General features: G+C 43.7%; 1 protein-coding gene across 1 annotated transcript in view; it reads right to left on the bottom strand.

The window, feature by feature from the left end:
• Positions 1-19836, bottom strand: part of LOC112236477 (Krueppel-like factor 7) — a 66244-nt gene that overhangs the window by 6346 nt on the left and 40062 nt on the right. Inside the window, exon 2 of the mRNA XM_042315984.1 lies at positions 14750-15389. Within this exon, the coding sequence (XP_042171918.1) occupies positions 14750-15389 (640 nt within the window). The remainder of the gene's footprint in view (positions 1-14749; positions 15390-19836) is intronic.

Genomic DNA, 19836 nt, shown 5'->3' with positions numbered 1-19836 from the left:
TATATATATATATATATATATATATATATAACCTATATAATATATATACTATAATATAACCTATATAATAGATATACAATAATATATATATATATACTATAACCTATATACTATAATATAACCTATATAATATAATCTATATACTATAATATAACCTTTATAATATAATATAATATAACCTACATAATATAATATCATCTATATACTATAATAGAACTTATATTATATAACCTATATAATATATATACTATAATATAACCTACATAATATAATATCATCTATATACTATAATATAACTTATATTATATAACTTATATAAAATCATCTATATACTATAATATAACATATAATATACCCTATATATCAAAATCTATATACTATAATATAACCTATAGAATATATATATATATAAATATATACTATAACCTATATACTATAATATAATATATATATACTATAATATATATAAACACTATAATGTAAATCCATATACTATAATATAACTTATATAATATAACCGATATAATATATATAATATAACCTATATAATATATATACTATAATATAACTTATATAAAATAGCCCATATAATACCATCTATATAATATAACCTATATAATATATATAATATAATATAACTTATATACTGTAGCCTATATAATATATATACTATAATATAACTTATATAATATAGCCTATATAGTATATATACTATAATATAACTTATATAATATATATACTATAATATAACTTATATCATATAACCTATATAATATATAGAATATAACCTATGTAATATATATATACCATAATATAACTTATATAATATAGCCTATATAATATATATATAATATAACCTATATAATATATATACTATAATATAACTTATATAATATAGCCTATATAGTATATATACTATAATATAACTTATATAGTATATATACTATAATATAACTTATATAATATAGCCTATATAATATATATAATATAACCTATATAATATATATATATATACTATAAAATAACTTATATAATATAGCCTATATAATATATATATAATATAACCTATATAATATATATACTATAATATAACTTATATCATATAACCTATATAATATATAGAATATAACCTATGTATATATATATATACCATAATATAACTTATATAATATAGCCTATATAATATATATATAATATAACCTATATAATATATATACTATAATATAACTTATATAATATAGCCTATATAGTATATATACTATAATATAACTTATATAGTATATATACTATAATATAACTTATATAATATAGCCTATATAATATATATAATATAACCTATATAATATATATATATATACTATAAAATAACTTATATAATATAGCCTATATAATATATATATAATATAACCTATATAATATATATACTATAATATAACTTATATAATATAACCTATATAATATATATAATATAATATAACCTATTTAATATATATACATTATACTATAATATAACTTATATAATATAGCCTATATAATATATATACTATAATATAACTTATATATAATATAGCCTATATAATATATATACTATAATATAACTTATATAATATAGCCTATATAATATATATACTATACTACTTATATATAATATAGCCTATATAATATATATAAAATAATGTATATAATATAGCCTATATAATATATATAATATAACCTATATAATATATATACTATAATATAACTTATATAATATAACCTATATAATATATATAATATAATATAACCTATTTAATATATATACATTATACTATAATATAACTTATATAATATAGCCTATATAATATATATACTATAAAATAACTTATATATAATATAGCCTATATAATATATATACTATACTACTTATATATAATATAGCCTATATAATATATATAAAATAACTTATATAATATAGCCTATATAATATATATAATATAACCTATATAATATATATACTATAATACAACTTATATAATATAACCTATATAATATATATAATATAATATAACCTATTTAATATAAATACATTATACTATAATATAACTTATATAATATAGCCTATATAATATATATACTATAATATAACTTATATATAATATAGCCTATATAATATATATACTACAATATAACTTATATAATATAACCTATATAATATATAAAATATCATATAACCTATATAATATATATAATATAACCTATATAATATATATATATACTATAAAATAACTTATATAATATAGCCTATATAATATATATATAATATAACCTATATAATATATATACTATAATATAACTTATATAATATAACCTATATAATATAGCCTATATAATATATATACTATAATATAACTTATATATAATATAGCCTATATAATATATATACTATAATATAACTTATATAATATAGCCTATATAATATATATACTATACTACTTATATATAATATAGCCTATATAATATATATAATATAACTTATATAATATAGCCTATATAATATATATAATATAATAACTTATTTAATATAACCTACATAATATATATACTATAATATAACTTATATATAATATAACCTACATAATATATATAATATAACTTATATAATATAGCCTATATAATATATATAAAATAATAACTTATATAATATAACCTACATAATATATATAATATAACTCATATCATATATATAATATAACCTACATAATGTATATAATATGACTTATATAATATAGCCTGTATAATATATATACTATAATATAACTTATATATAATATAACCTACATAATATATATAATACAACTCATATCATATATATAATATAACCTACATAATATATATAATACAACTCATATCATATATATAATAGCTCCCCGGTGTGTTTGGATGGTTTAATGAGGCACGGTTTGTTCCAGCAGTTGTCACATGTTTTATATCTCTCTTCAAGAGCTCCATCCAATCCACATAACACTTGCTTCATCAGCTTTCAGAATGCAATTAAGAAAGGAAGGAAGCATTTTGTGGTTTGCAGTGCTTTTATAATGACCTGCCTGCTATCTCCCCAACCGAGCTGCTGAAGAACAGAAAGGTACATTACCATAATAAAGCAAATGGGATGACGTGTGTCAGCAGGTGAAGATATATTTAGGAGGACTAGCCCCCTCTTCCTCCTGGGGCCAGCCTTCTTTGGTGTTACTCTGATGTTGTCCATAAGGAATTCACTACTCAACTACTTACAATACCAGAGGCCATTCTTATATTCAGAGGCTAGCTGAGTGGTTGGTAACAGAGGCCATTCTTATCTTAGAGGCTAGCTGAGTGGTAGGCAACAGAGGCATTCTTATCTTTAGAGGCTAGCTGAGTGGTAGGCAACAGAGGCCATTATTATCTTTCGAGGCTAGCTGAGTGGTTGGTAACAGAGGCCATTCATATCTTTAGAGGCTAGCTGAGTGGTAGGTAAGAGGCCATTCTTATCTTTAGAGGCTAGCTGAGTGGTTGGTAACAGAGGCCATTCTTATCTTTAGAGGCTAGCTGAGTGGTAGGTAACAGAGTCCATTCTTATCTTTAGAGGCTAGCTGAGTGGTTGGTAACAGAGTCCATTCTTATCTTTAGAGGCTAGCTGAGTGGTAGGTAACAGAGTCCATTCTTATCTTTAGAGGCTAGCTGAGTGGTAGGTAACAGAGTCCATTCTTATCTTTAGAGGCTAGCTGAGTGGTAGGCAACAGAGGCATTCTTATCTTTAGAGGCTAGCTGAGTGGTTGGTAACAGAGGCCATTATTATCTTTAGAGGCTAGCTGAGTGGTAGGCAACAGAGGCCATTATTATCTTTAGAGGCTAGCTGAGTGGTTGGAAACAGAGGCCATTCTTATCTTTAGAGGCTAGCTGAGTGGTAGGCAACAGAAGCCATTCTTATCTTTAGAGGCTAGCTGAGTGGTAGGCAACAGAGGCATTCTTATCTTTAGAGGCTAGCTGAGTGGTAGGTAACAGAGGCCATTCTTATCTTTAGAGGCTAGCTGAGTGGTAGGCAACAGAGGCCATTCTTATCTTTAGAGGCTAGCTGAGTGGTAGGCAACAGAGGCCATTAGCTTTCGAGGCTAGCTGAGTGGTTGGTAACAGAGGCCATTCTTATCTTTAGAGGCTAGCTGAGTGGTAGGTAAGAGGCCATTCTTATCTTTAGAGGCTAGCTGAGTGGTTGGTAACAGAGGCCATTCTTATCTTTAGAGGCTAGCTGAGTGGTAGGTAACAGAGTCCATTCTTATCTTTAGAGGCTAGCTGAGTGGTTGGTAACAGAGGCCATTCTTATCTTTAGAGGCTAGCTGAGTGGTATGTAACAGAGTCCATTCTTATCTTTAGAGGCTAGCTGAGTGGTAGGTAACAGAGTCCATTCTTATCTTTAGAGGCTAGCTGAGTGGTAGGCAACAGAGGCATTCTTATCTTTAGAGGCTAGCTGAGTGGTTGGTAACAGAGGCCATTATTATCTTTAGAGGCTAGCTGAGTGGTAGGCAACAGAGGCCATTATTATCTTTAGAGGCTAGCTGAGTGGTTGGAAACAGAGGCCATTCTTATCTTTAGAGGCTAGCTGAGTGGTAGGCAACAGAAGCCATTCTTATCTTTAGAGACTAGCTGAGTGGTAGGCAACAGAGGCATCCTTATCTTCAGAGGCTAGCTGAGTGGTAGGCAACAGAGGCATTCTTATCTTTAGAGGCTAGCTGAGTGGTAGGCAATAGAGGCATTATTATCTTTAGAGGCTAGCTGAGTGGTTGGTAACAGAGGCATTCTTATCTTTAGAGGCTAGCTGAGTGGTTGGTAACAGAGGCCATTCTTATCTTTAGAGGCTAGCTGAGTGGTTGGTAACAGAGAACATTCTTATATTTAGAGGCTAGCTGAGTGGTTGGTAAGAAAGCCCATTCTTATCTTTAGAGGCTAGCTTTGTGGTGGGTAACAGAGGTACAAGGTGTGTAACAGAGGTGTGTACAAGGTGTGTAACTTATCACTCACATCCAACTCATTCCCCAAAACAGGTTCACATTTCCCCTATCCTCCCCTCTCCTCTAGCCCCATCCTCCTCACTCCTCTAGCCCCATCCTCCCCTCTCCTCTAGCCCCATCCTCCCCTCTCCTCTAGCCCCATCCTCCCCTCTCCTCTAGCCCCATCCTCCTCTGTCCTCTAGCCCCATCCTCCTCTGCCCTCTAGCCCCATCCTCCTCTGCCCTCTAGCCCCATCCTCCTCTGCCCTCTAGCCCCATCCTCCTCTGCCCTCTAGCCCCATCCTCCCCTCTCCTATAGCCCATCCTCCTCTCTCCTCTAGCCCCATCATCCTCTGTCCTTCCTCTCCTCCTCTGTCCTCTCCTCTCCTCTCTTCCTCTGTCCTTTCCTCTAGCCCCATCCTCCGCTCTCATCTGTCCTTTCCTCTCCTCTAGTTCCATCCTCCTCTGTCCTCTCCTCTAGCCCCATCCTCCTCTGTCCTTTCCTCTCCTCTAGCCCCATCCTCCCCTCTCCTCTGTCCTTTCCTCTCCTCTAGCCCCATCCTCTCCTCTGTCCTTTCCTCTCCTCTCCTCTGTCCTTTCCTCTCCTCTAGCCCCATCCTCCCCTCTCCTCTAGCCCCATTCTCCTCTCTCCTCTAGCCCCATCCTCCCCTCTCCTCTAGCCCCATCCTCCCCTCTCCTCTAGCCCCATCCTCCCCTCTCCTCTAGCCCCATCCTCCTCTGTCCTCTAGCCCCATCCTCCTCTGCCCTCTAGCCCCATCCTCCTCTGCCCTCTAGCCCCATCCTCCTCTGCCCTCTAGCCCCATCCTCCCCTCTCCTATAGCCCATCCTCCTCTCTCCTCTAGCCCCATCATCCTCTGTCCTTCCTCTCCTCCTCTGTCCTCTCCTCTCCTCTCTTCCTCTGTCCTTTCCTCTAGCCCCATCCTCCGCTCTCATCTGTCCTTTCCTCTCCTCTAGTTCCATCCTCCTCTGTCCTTTCCTCTCCTCCTCTGTCCTCTCCTCTAGCCCCATCCTCCGCTCTCATCTGTCCTTTCCTCTCCTCTAGTTCCATCCTCCCCTCTCTTCTGTCATTTCCTCTCCTCTCCTCTGTCCTTTCCTCTCCTCTAGCCCCATCCCCCCTCTCCTCTCCTCTCTCTAGCCCCATCCTCCCCTCTCCTCTGTCCTTTCCTCTCCTCTAGCCCCATCCTCTCCTCTGTCCTTTCCTCTCCTCTCCTCTGTCCTTTGTCCTCTCCTCTAGCCCCATCCTCTCCTCTGTCCTTTCCTCTCGTCTAGCCCCATCCTCCCCTCTGTCATTTCCTCTCCTTAAGCCCCATCCCCCCTCTGTCTTTTTTCCTCTCCTCTAGCCCCATCCTCTCCTCTGTCCCTTCCTCTCCTGTAGCCCCATCCTCCCCTCTCCTCTGTCCTTTCCTCCTCTCCTCTAGCCCCATCCTCCCCTCTGTCATTTCCTCTCCTGTAGCCCCATCCTCTCCTCTCCTCTGTCCTTTCCTCTCCTCTAGCCCCATCATCCCCTCTCCTCTCCTCTCCTCTCCTCCCCAGCCCCATCCTCCCCTCTGTCCTTTCCTCTCCTCTAGCCCCATCCTCTCCTCTGTCCCTTCCTCTCCTGTAGCCCCATCCTCCCCCTCTCCTCTGTCCTTTCCTCTCCTCTAGCCCCATCCTCCCCTCTCATTTCCTCTCCTCTAGCCCCATCCTCTCCTCTCTCTGTCCTTTCCTCTCCTCTAGCCCCATCCTCCCCTCTCCTCTCTCCCCATCTCCTCCTCTCTAGCCCCAGCCCCATCCTCCCCTCTCCTCTCCTCTAGCCCCATCCTCCCCTCTGTCCTCCTCTGTCCTCTAGCCCTACCATCCCCTCTCCTCTAGCCCCATCCTCCTCTGTCCTCTAGCCCCATTCTCCCCTCTCCTCTAGCCCCATCCTCCTCTCTCCTCTAGCCACATCGTCCTCTGTCCTTTCCTCTCCTCCTCTGTCCTCTCCTCTCCTCTCTTCCTCTGTCCTTTCCTCTAGCCCCATCCTCCGCTCTCATCTGTCCTTTCCTCTCCTCTAGTTTCATCCTCCTCTGTCCTTTCCTCTAGCCCCATCCTCCTCTGCCCTCTCCTCTAGCCCCATCCTCCTCTCTCCTCTAGCCCCATCCTCTCCTCTCCTCTAGCCCCATCCTCTCCTCTCCTCTGTCCTTTCCTCTCCTCTCCTCTGTCCTTTCCTCTCTTCTAGCCCCATCCTTTCCTCTGTCCTTTCCTCTCCTCTAGCCCCATCCTCTCCTCTGTCCTTTCCTCTCTAGCCCCATCCTCCCCTTGCCTCTCCTCTCCTCTGTCCTTTCCTCTCCTCTAGCCCCATCCTCTCCTCTCCTCTGTCCTTTCCTCTCCTCTAGCCCCATCCTCCCCTCGGTCATTTCCTCTCCTCTAGCCCCATCCTCTCCTCTGTCCCTTCCTCTCCTGTAGCCCCATCCTCCCCTCTCCTCTCCTCTGTCATTTCCTCTCCTGTAGCCCCATCCTCCCCTCTGTCCTTTCCTCTCCTCTAGCCCCATCCTCCCCTCTGTCCTTTCCTCTCCTGTAGCCCCATCCCCCTCTCCTCTCCTCTCCTCTCCTCCTCCCTCTCCTCTCCTCTCCTCTCCCTCTCCTCTCCTCTCCTCTCCTCTCCTCTCCTCCTCCTCCCCCCTCCTCCTCTCCTCTCCTCTCCTCTCCTCTCCTCTCCTCTCCTCTCCTCTCCTCTCCTCTCCTCTCCTCTGTCCTTTCCTCTGTCCTTTCCTCTGTCCTTTCCTCTCCTCTGTCCTTTCCTCTCCACTAGCCCCATCCTCCCCTCTGTCCTTTCCTCTCCTCAAGCCATATCCTCCCCTCTCCTCTCCTCTAGCCTTAAAAACAAGAGAGGCAGATTTAGGTCTGGCCCACTCCCTCCCTCCCTCACACCGGCCAATTATAGTCCCGGGAGGCATGGATGCCTGACTCAGTCTCCTAGCAACCGGGTAAGGGATGAAACACGAGGAGGAGGCAGCTAGTGCAGCTGGCTGGATCTGGCATTGGCAGCACACACCGCTGTGCCACCAGCCAATTACCACTCACGCTGGCAGAAGAGAATGCAGTTGCCTAGCAACCTGCACTGTAACGCTGTACATTCTTGATGGGGGTAGGGGGTGTGGTGGTTGTGAGGGGGGAGGCATAGTGGAGACAGCATCGATACAGGCTGAGACCAGTGCCTAGAGCACAGCAGATAACCACTCCAGCTACACACTCCTCCATTGATAGGCTATGGTTGCCTAGCAACACACACACACAACCCAGCCTCTCAGGTGGCTGAGTTGTGGTTAACTGCATTTCCTCCATTAGCTGGAGATGGACCGGGGTATCGTGGTCTCTGAGGTCATTATGGGGGCACTGGGAAAGCACTTTACAGACCAGTACTACTCACTCCTACACGTTTACTGTTACACTAGTCAATGCTGGCTACCTTTATATGAGCAGAGACGGAGAGTGTGTGGGTGTGCGTGCATGTGTGTGAGAGAAAGGGAGAGATGGAGGAGACAGAGAGAGGAGGGGAGGAGGCAGGACAGAGAGGGAGAGTGTGTGGGTGTGTGTGCATGTGTGTGAGAGAAAGGGAGAGATGGAGGAGACAGAGAGAGGAGGGGAGGAGGCAGGACAGAGAGGGAGAGTGTGTGGGTGTGTGTGCATGTGTGTGAGAGAAAGGGAGAGATGGAGGAGACAGAGAGAGGAGGGGAGGAGGCAGGACAGAGAGGGAGAGTGTGTGGGTGTGTGTGCATGTGTGTGAGAGAAAGGGAGAGATGGAGGAGACAGAGAGAGGAGGGGAGGAGGCAGGACAGAGAGGGGCGTGTTTTACTCTTCCCCTCTTCAAAATTGAATTGCACAATTCCTTATCTGCGTTCAAACCTCCATTCATAAAACTCACTGCAGGGACGTGTAATTTCCACAAAGTCTGCTTGATTCCAGCTCTATTGTTCATCTCTTCTCTGTCAGTCATTTATGGGAATAACAAGTGAAGAAAAGAGGGGTTTGAGTAACACCGTCTCTTAAGTCATGTCCTGATGATTGAACGAGTGGAGGCCCATGGCACTATGTCTCAGACTGAAGTGTTCCTACCTCTCCTCCTCAGTGCTCGGTCCCTGTCTTGGTGCTGTCACTAAAGTAACTATTTCAGCTAGCTATAACAGTGACCCTGTGCTTTTAGAGCCAGCATGTCACGTAACAGTACAGGTGGACTGAGATGTTCCTACCTCTCCTCCTCAGTGCTCGGTCCCTGTCTTGGTGCTGTCACTAAAGTAACTATTTCAGCTAGCTATAACAGTGACCCTGTGCTTTTAGAGCCAGCATGTCACGTAACAGTACAGGTGGACTGAGATGTTCCTACCTCTGCTCCTCAGTGCTCGGTCCCTGTCTTGGTGCTGTCACTAAAGTAACTATTTCAGCTAGCTATAACAGTGACCCTGTGCTTTTAGAGCCAGCATGTCACGTAACAGTACAGGTGGACTGAGATGTTCCTACCTCTCCTCCTCAGTGCTCGGTCCCTGTCTTGGTGCTGTCACTAAAGTAACTATTTCAGCTAGCTATAACAGTGACCCTGTGCTTTTAGAACCAGCATGTCACGTAACAGTACAGGTGGACTGAGATGTTCCTACCTCTCCTCCTCAGTGCTCGGTCCCTGTCTTGGTGCTGTCACTAAAGTAACTATTTCAGCTAGCTATAACAGTGACCCTGTGCTTTTAGAACCAGCATGTCACGTAACAGTACAGGTGGACTGAGATGTTCCTACCTCTCCTCCTCAGTGCTCGGTCCCTGTCTTGGTGCTGTCACTAAAGTAACTATTTCAGCTAGCTATAACAGTGACCCTGTGCTTTTAGAGCCAGCATGTCACGTAACAGTACAGGTGGACTGAGATGTTCCTACCTCTCCTCACTCTGTCACTGTCTTGGTTCTTTATGTCTCTGACTGACTAAAACAACTGTTCCAGCTATATCTCTCACTCTCTTTCACGTGTTCCAGCTATATCTCTCACTCTCTTTCACGTGTTCCAGCTATATCCCTCACTCTCTTTCACGTGTTCCAGCTATATCCCTCACGCTCGTTCACGTGTTCCAGCTATATCCCTCACTCTCTTTCACGTGTTCCAGCTATATCCCTCACTCTCTTTCACGTGTTCCAGCTATATCCCTCACTCTCTTTCACGTGTTCCAGCTATATCCCTCACTCTCTTTCACGTGTTCCAGCTATATCCCTCACTCTCTTTCACGTGTTCCAGCTATATCCCTCACTCTCTTTCACGTGTTTCAGCTATATCCCTCACTCTCTTTCATGTGTTCCAGCTACATCCCTCACTCTCTTTCACGTGTTCCAGCTACATCCCTCACTCTCTTTCACATGTTTCAGCTATATTCCTCACTCTCTTTCATGTGTTTCATTGACCACATACTACTCAAAATGCAAGGCCGATGCATAGCTTCATTGTAAATGGGAAGCTAGTGTGGATATTGGAGCAGACCAGTTGAGGCTGTAGAACTGACATGTAGCCTGGGTCCATTCCATTTCAATTCAGGAAGTGAACTCAAATTCTAATTCAATAAGATTCTTTGTTGTTGTTGTAATAATCTGAATTGGTTTGGTTTACTTTTTGAACTGACTAGAATTTAAATGAAATTGACCACAAACCTGGTTATATTACAGGTTTACTTTTTGAACTGACTAGAATTTAAATGAAATTGACCACAAACCTGGTTATAATACAGGTTTACTTTTTGAACTGACTAGAATTTAAATGAAATTGACACAAACCTGGTTATAATACCCTGACTAGAATTTAAATGAAATGACCACAAACCTGGTTATAATACAGGTTTACTTTTTGAACTGACTTTTAAATGAAATTGACCAGCCTGGTTATAATACAGGTTTACTTTTTCTGACTAGAATTTAAATGAAATTGACCACAAACCTGGTTATAATACAGGTTTACAACTGACTAGAATTTAAATGAAATTGACCACAAACCTGGTTATAATACAGGTTTACTTTTTGAACTGACTAGAATTTAAATGTTTGACCAGCCTGGTTATAATCAGGTTTACTTTTCTGACTAGTTTAAATGAAATTGACCACAAACCTGGTTATAATACAGGTTTACTTTTTGAACTGACTAGAATTTAAATGAAATTGACCACAAACCTGGTTATAATACTCTTTTTGAACACTAGTTTAAATGAAATTGACCACAAACCTGGTTATAATACAGGTTTACTTTTTCACTAGTTTAAATGAAATTGACCACAAACCTGGTTATATACAGGTTTACTTTTTGAACTGACTAGAATTTAAATGAAATTGACCACAAACCTGGTTATATCCAGGTCACTTTTTGAACTGACTAGAATTTAAATGAAATCCACAACCCTGGTTATAATACAGGTTTACTTTTTCAACTGACTAGAATTTAAATGTTGACCACAACCCTGGTTATAATACAGGTTTACTTTTTGAACTGACTAGAATTTAAATGAAATTGACCAGGTTATAATACAGGTTTACTTTTTGAACTGACTAGAATTTAAATGAAATTGACCACAAACCTGGTTATACAGGTTTACTTTTTGAACTGACTAGAATTTAAATGAAATTGACCACAAGCCTGGTCATAGCTTTACTTTTGAACTGACTAGAATTTAAATGAAATTGACCACAAACCTGGTTATAATACAGGTTTACTGTTTGAACTGACATTTAAATGAAATTGACCCAAACCATTTAATACAGGTTTAGTGAACTCTAGAATTTAAATGAATTCAAAAGATTCTTTGTTGTTGTTGTAATAATCTGAATTGGTTTGGTTTACTTTTTGAACTGACTAGAATTTAAATGAAATTGACCACAAACCTGGTTATATTACAGGTGTTTGAGAAGTGCCAGATTTAGCCTATAGAAAGAGTACGTAGAGGGATATGGGGCGGCAGACTAAAATAAACTGGGAAACCACGGCTTATCCAGGTCAATCCATCAATCACAGGGCAGTTAGTCACTCAGCGGACAGTTTCCTGACAGAGGTGTGAGTGGTTTGGGATTGAGATTGAGGAGAGTGAGAATTATGGCCATTTCCCCCTCTGGAAATCTGCTGAGGAAGTAGTGTGGTAACCTTGAGAAGAATACTGATAGCAGAGTATACTGAGGGCCCTGGCAGCGCTGAACAGTACTGAAGTACTCATTTTGGCTGCTGGTGCCAGCACTCTAAGTTTAGGTGGTAATTATATTTTAGGGCCAATATTCTGTAATTGGTACTCAAGCAGTTGAACATTTGAGGAGCCAGTGAGCACTGGCCCAGGGTCAGGGTGAGGGTTAGGGTTAGGGTGAGGTGAAGGTTAGGGTGAGGGTCAGGGTTTGGGTCAGGGTGAGGGTCAGGGTGAGGGTCAGGGTTAGGGTCAGGGTGAGGGTTAGGGTCAGGGTTAGGGTGAGGGTGAGGGTCAGGGTGAGGGTTAGGATTAGGGTTAGGGTTAGGGTCAGGGTTAGGGTGAGGGTAAGGGTTAGACGAGGAAGAGGATGAAGAGGGTTAGGGTTAGGGTCAGGGTTAGGGTTAGGGTGAGGGTCAGGGTTAGATGAGGAAGAGGATGAAGTGGGTTAGGGTTAGGGTGAGGGTCAGGGTTAGATGGGGAAGAGGATGAAGAGGCTGAGTAGGGTTAGGGTCAGGGTTAGACGAGGAAGAGGATGAAGAGGGTTAGGGTTAGGGTGAGGGTCAGGGTTAGGGTGAGGGTAAGGGTTAGACGAGGAAGAGGATGAAGATGAAGAGGGTTAGGGTTAGGGTCAGGGTTAGGGTCAGGGTTAGATGAAGAAGAGGATGAAGAGGGTTAGGGTTAGGGTCAGGGTCAGGGTTAGGGTCAGGGTCAAGGGGTTAGGGTTAGGGTCAGGGTTAAGGGTTAGGGTGAGGGTAGGGTAGGGTTAGACGAGGAAGAGGATGAAGAGGGTTAGGGTTAGGGTCAGGGTCAGGGTTAGGGTTAGGGTGAGGGTCAGGGTTAGATGGGGAAGAGGATGAAGAGGCTGAGTAGGGTTAGGGTCAGGGTTAGACGAGGAAGAGGATGAAGAGGGTTAGGGTTAGGGTGAGGGTCAGGGTTAGACAAGGAAGAGGATGAAGAGGCTGAGTAGGGTTAGGGTTAGGGTCAGGGTCAGGGTTAGGGTTAGGGTCAGGGTTAGGGTGGGGGTCAGGGTTAGGGTGACGGTCAGGGTTAGACGAGGAAGAGGATGAAGAGGGTTAGGGTTAGGGTGAGGGTCAGGGTTAGACGAGGAAGAGGATGAAGAGGCTGAGTAGGGTTAGGTTCAGGGTTAGGGTTAGGGTCAGGGTCAGGGTTAGGGTTAGGGTTAGACGAGGAAGAGGATGAAGAGGCTGAGTAGGATTAGGGTTCGGGTTAGGGTTAGACGAGGAAGAGGATGAAGAGGCTGAGTAGGTTTAGGGTTAGACGAGGAAGAGGATGAAGAGGCTGAGTAGGATTAGGGTTAGACGAGGAAGAGGATGAAGAGGCTGAGTAGGAGGTAGAGGATGATAAAGAAGATCTGGTCTTTAACTGATAAATGAGGCTCCATTAACAGAAAAGGCCATGATGAGTACCAGGTATGATTAAAGAGAACCTGAGCTAAAAGTAAGAAACATGAAACATGGACGAGGGATGTCTAAGAAGGTAAGGTATGATGTGTGGTAGTTCTGATGGTGTTGGTCTGGTGGTCTAGTCTGTCTGAGAGCTCGCCCTGCCCGTTAACGACTCAGATGATCTACCTCTTTGATAAATGATACTTGTGTTTTCAGATTAAGTGACTTTCCCTGGGCAGAAGTGAGCAGTATTTCCCTGGGAAAAATTGAGCAGTATTTCCCTGAGAAAAAGTGAGCAGTATTTCCCTGATAAAAAGTGAGCAGACCCCTCCTGTCTCAGCCTCCAGTATTTATGCTGCAGTAGTTTATGTGTCGAGGGGCTGGGGTCAGTTTGTTATATCTGGAGTACTTCTCCTGTCTTATCCGGTGTCCTGTGTGAATTTAAGTATGCTCCATCTAATTCTCTCTTTCTCTCTTCTTTCTCTCTCTTGGAGGACCTGAGCCGTAGGACCATGTCTCAGGACTACCTGACATGATGACTCCTTGCTGTCCCCAGTCCACCTGGCCGTGCTGCTGCTCCAGTTTCAACTGTTCTGCCTGCGGCTATGGAATCCTGACCTGTTCACCGGACGTGCTACCTGTCCCAGACCTATTATTTGACCATGCTGGTCATTTTTGAACATTTGAACATCTTGGCCATGTTCTGTTATAATCTCCACCCGGCACAGCCAGAAGAGGACTGGCCACCCCTCATAGCCTGGTTCCTCTCTCGGTTTCTTCCTAGGTTTTGGCCTTTCTAGGGAGTTTTTCCTAGCCAACGTGCTTCAACACCTGCATTGCTTGCTGTTTGGGGTTTTAGGCTGGGTTTCTGTACTTTGAGATATCAGCTGATGTACGAAGTGCTGTATAAATCAATTTCATTTGATTTGATATTTCCCTGAGAAAAAGTGAGCAGTATTTCCCTGAGCAAAAGTGAGCAGTATTTCCCTAATATTTATTTCCTATCACATACTTAATTAAGCTTGCCTAGTGCAGTGGGATGGAACAGAATAGTCCCAAAAGTGCCGTCCATTTGGTATTCAAGGCAGGCTCAATCTGATGCTCAAAGTATCTGAAATAAAAACCAATGCAATTTCGACTGTGCTGTAAGACTGCAGAGTAGTGCTGATGAGTGTCACCTGTGTGTGTCCTCTGGTGGGCCTTGAGATGGGAGCTCTTGGTGTAGACCTTCCTGCAACCGTTAAACTGGCAGCGGTGGACCCTCTTCTTGTTCTCAGAGATACCCCCCACGCCCATCACACACGTGCCCCCCTGCTCGCCGTCGCTGTGCCCGCCTGTGGTGTCACGCCTTGTGGGCAGCGGTGGCGCGTCTGTCGCTGCCAGCATGGCGGAGCTCAGCCCCACCTTCCTCGCCACCAGTTTGAGAGTGAGCGTGCCATCCGCGGACGCCGTCAGAGTCTGGTGGGGGTCGGGCTTGACCAGGTGGCGTCCCAGCTCCGGGGACGAGGGCGGCGTCAGGGAGGTGACGGCGCTCAACTGGGCTGGGTGTACCCCTCCCCCTCCAGACCCTAACCCCATCCCGTCTCTAAGTTTGGCAGACTTCAAGGCCCCAGAGAGGTGCTTCCGAGAGGGGCAGAGCAGGGGCGGTAGAGGAGGGCTGGGGGGGTCCGGGAGGCTGGGGAGGAGGGGGTCTAGTAGTTCTTCTTCACTGTCCTCCTTCAGGTAGGCCGGGGTGAGCAGGCAGTCAAGCTCCTCGTCAAAGAGGTCCGGCAGCCTCTTGGGCTCCGTCTGTAGATAACGCTCCAACTGCAGGCATGTCTGAAGGGAGAAGGGAGAGACAGGGGTCAGACTCACACATAAACCCAGTGTCTTAACACTGATATACAGGTACTCGTATAGTGGTACTGCTATTCCCAGACTGGTGTACTCATAACCTTGGCTGAAGCACATGCTACATAGAATCACTACAGTGCAGATTTCAGTGGAATAATGGAATACTGTGCTGCTGATGGTGAACATCCCTCTAAAGCTGAGTGGATATTTCCTGTTCGGATTTGTTCACTAGATCACATCATTCAATTAAAACAACCTGACAACTCCCATAATTACTACACCAGTCAGAGCTGGGTGATATGTGGAGCTCTCTCATCAACTGATATAATGTATCCAAGTGAGCGGGCAACTAAGGCAATTGATTGATGAATAGCTCACCCCTGATGCCCTTAATTTCCCTTCGTGCCCACCACAGGAGGTTGGTAGCACCATAATTGGGGAGGATGGGCTCGTGGTAATGACTGGAGCGGAATCAGAGGAATGGTATTAAATACATCAAACACATGGATGCCATTCCGTTTAATGCCGTCCTCCCCTCAGCAGCCTCCTGTGGAGCCCACTCCCATACCCCATCATTTTGTATGTCTTTGTGACTGTATACAGGTAGATCAGAGAAGGCACATCCCTGATTGGCAGATGAGTGACCACCCTGATTAGAAGCACCTGCTGCTCATTGGTTGTTCACCTGTGTTCCCTCCAAATGCTGTTGTGAATGAAAATGATTTGCACCTACACACGGAAAGCTGCCGAGCCGAAACGTCTGTGTCCGCTGTCCCCTGATGCAGTGAAAACCCTTAAAAAAACACATTTTATGCGACATCTTTTTGAGTGTGGACCCATCATACCTTTTTATATATATGGAGAAAGACTGCTGCTGTATTTTTAGAACCCCAGGGAGGATAGTAGATGGTGGAACCAGCCCCACATTACCAGGCCTGGCAGCTCTGCAGAGATGGCTCATTACACACAGATTGATTACAATGGCTGGAGTGGGGAGAGGAGCCCTGAACCGACTAACCTCTCTCTCTCACACACACACACACACACACACACAAGCACAAGTCTCTCTTTATTGAGCACAGATAAGCCACGCGTGCAGTTTTACAACCCTCAGATAGGGGAAGGACAGATTTATTAAGTCATCAGTCTGGGGATTTCCTTCTGCTTTGGCCGTATGCTAAAATAACAGAATATTCCATCATGAACCACCTGCATATACCTAGTAGACCAACTCCATCAGACAAAGCCTGGCTCTGTTCCAGAGGGGACGTGTTGGGTTGGAGATGTAGGGACGCTGTTCAGACGCTGTTCAGCACAGCAGTGCTCTCCAAAAAAAACCATAAAGGCGTTTTGTCTGACGGCAGGGCCGCCCCCCCCCCTCCTCCTCTCTCTTTCTCTCTGATAGCTGTGAGTTGTGTTTGGCATGTAGAGGCTAAAGTACTCTGACAGTGGCAATGGGAGAAAACAGCCCTGCCGCCGGGCCTTATACTAACCATTTCAACTGAGCCAGAGGAGAATGACAGACAGCTCCATTATGGAGGTGGAGGGTGTACAGATGGCATCCATCTGACAGATGAAGGTCATATAACTCTTGTTTCTGTGTTCTGCACTCTAAAAATACTACAGTTCATTATTATTTGTATCTGTTGCTAGGCGGTACTTTTTTTTTGGGGGGGGCTGTTAAACTAATTTGCATATTAACGTAAAATTGTAAGCACCCCCAAGAGTGTGTCAATAGAGAAATGCTGCGGAAATGTCTTTCTTACCTGTTATAATGGGGACTTATTTTAAGATGCTTTAAAAAAAGAACCTTTTCTGTGGGTTTACTGCTCCCTTGATTGCTGCGGTCATTGTAAAATGTAATTGGAATGAACTGAATTTACGAGAGAGGCAATTTAAGTGTTGGCGACCTTAAGAAGTGGTAAGAAAATGGTAAGCTTCAATCTTCACTGAATTCAAAAGGGAGAACAATCATCCATACAGCCATTGGTCTGAGTCTGCTAACACTAGTGAGCTCTATATGCTCATGCAGTGTATAGTTCATGATGTGGACATGTTCAGCTTTCATGATTCATTTCAAGCTACTGCCCTCCCTCCCTCCCTCCCTCCCTACTCATGGGGTTATGAGTAAAGAAAGAAAGAGGGGGAAGTAAAAATGGACGAGGAAGAGAGATGGCTGAAGAGGGAGGAGGGGAAAAGAGATGGAGAGAGAGACATGAGGGACAGAAATGAGGTATGGAAGAGAAACAGATGGATGAAGGAGGGGCTGAGGAAAACCGAGAATAACCGGGGGTGCGAAGGTGTGAAAAAAGGGGAGACCGAGAGCGAGAGAGGGAGCGAGGGTGTGAAAAAAGGGGAGGCCGAGAGCGAGAGAGGGAGCGAGGGTGTGAAAAAAGGGGAGGCCGAGAGCGAGAGAGGGAACGAGGGCCTGCCTTGGCTCTCACAGTGGGAAGTAAAACCAATCCTGGGCCTGTGACATTCACCGTAACGGTATCCTCACAGCAGGCTAACTAACATACGTCCAGGAGCCTTGCACTCTGAATCCTCACCTCAGGGAAAGGAGAGATGAGACTGCACTCTGAATCCTCACCTCAGGGAAAGGAGAGATGAGACTGCACTCTGAATACCCACCTCAGGGAAAGGAGAGATGAGACTGCACTCTGAATACCCACCTCAGGGAAAGGAGAGATGAGACTGCACTCTGAATCCTCACCTCAGGGAAAGGAGAGATGAGACTGCACTCTGAATACCCACCTCAGGGAAAGGAGAGATGAGACTGCACTCTGAATCCTCACCTCAGGGAAAGGAGAGATGAGACTGCACTCTGAATACCCACCTCAGGGAAAGGAGAGATGAGACTGCACTCTGAATACCCACCTCAGGGAAAGGAGAGATGAGACTGCACTCTGAATCCTCACCTCAGGGAAAGGAGAGATGAGACTGCACTCTGAATACCCACCTCAGGGAAGGAGAGATGAGACTGTACTCTGAATCCTCACCTCAGGGAAGGAGAGATGAGACTGCACTCTGAATCCTCACCTCAGGGAAGGAGAGATGAGACTGCACTCTGAATCCTCACCTCAGGGGAAGAGAGATGAGACTGCACTCTGAATACCCACCTCAGGGAAAGGAGAGATGAGACTGCACTCTGAATACCCACCTCAGGGAAAGGAGAGATGAGACTGCACTCTGAATCCTCACCTCAGGGAAAGGAGAGATGAGACTGCACTCTGAATACCCACCTCAGGGAAAGGAGAGATGAGACTGTACTCTGAATCCTCACCTCAGGGGAAGGAGAGATGAGACTGCACTCTGAATACCCACCTCAGGGAAAGGAGAGATGAGACTGTACTCTGAATCCTCACCTCAGGGAAAGGAGAGATGAGACTGTACTCTGAATCCTCACCTCAGGGAAGGAGAGATGAGACTGCACTCTGAATACCCACCTCAGGGGAAGGAGAGATGAGACTGCACTCTGAATACCCACCTCAGGGGAAGGAGAGATGAGACTGCACTCTGAATACCCACCTCAGGGAAAGGAGAGATGAGACTGTACTCTGAATCCTCACCTCAGGGAAAGGAGAGATGAGACTGCACTCTGAATCCTCACCTCAGGGAAAGGAGAGATGAGACTGCACTCTGAATCCTCACCTCAGGGAAAGGAGAGATGAGACTGCACTCTGAATCCTCACCTCAGGGAAAGGAGAGATGAGACTGTACTCTGAATCCTCACCTCAGGGAAAGGAGAGATGAGACTGCACTCTGAATCCTCACCTCAGGGAAAGGAGAGATGAGACTGTACTCTGAATCCTCACCTCAGGGAAAGGAGAGATGAGACTGCACTCTGAATCCTCACCTCAGGGAAAGGAGAGATGAGACTGCACTCTGAATCCTCACCTCAGGGAAAGGAGAGATGAGACTGCACTCTGAATACCCACCTCAGGGAAAGGAGAGATGAGACTGCACTCTGAATCCTCACCTCAGGGAAAGGAGAGATGAGACTGTACTCTGAATCCTCACCTCAGGGAAAGGAGAGATGAGACTGTACTCTGAATCCTCACCTCAGGGAAAGGAGAGATGAGACTGCACTCTGAATCCTCACCTCAGGGAAAGGAGAGATGAGACTGCACTCTGAATACCCACCTCAGGGAAAGGAGAGATGAGACTGTACTCTGAATACCCACCTCAGGGAAAGGAGAGATGAGACTGCACTCTGAATCCTCACCTCAGGGAAGGAGAGATGAGACTGTACTCTGAATCCTCACCTCAGGGAAAGGAGAGATGAGACTGCACTCTGAATCCTCACCTCAGGGGAAGGAGAGATGAGACTGCACTCTGAAAACCCACCTCAGGGAAAGGAGAGATGAGACTGCACTCTGAATACCCACCTCAGGGAAAGGAGAGATGAGACTGCACTCTGAATACCCACCTC

Source organism: Oncorhynchus tshawytscha, unplaced genomic scaffold (genome assembly GCF_018296145.1).
Source record: "Oncorhynchus tshawytscha isolate Ot180627B unplaced genomic scaffold, Otsh_v2.0 Un_contig_7215_pilon_pilon, whole genome shotgun sequence".
NCBI classification, from domain to species: domain Eukaryota; kingdom Metazoa; phylum Chordata; class Actinopteri; order Salmoniformes; family Salmonidae; genus Oncorhynchus; species Oncorhynchus tshawytscha.
The sequence above is the reverse complement of the archived record's forward strand: the minus strand, read 5'-3'. Positions and strand labels throughout refer to the sequence as shown.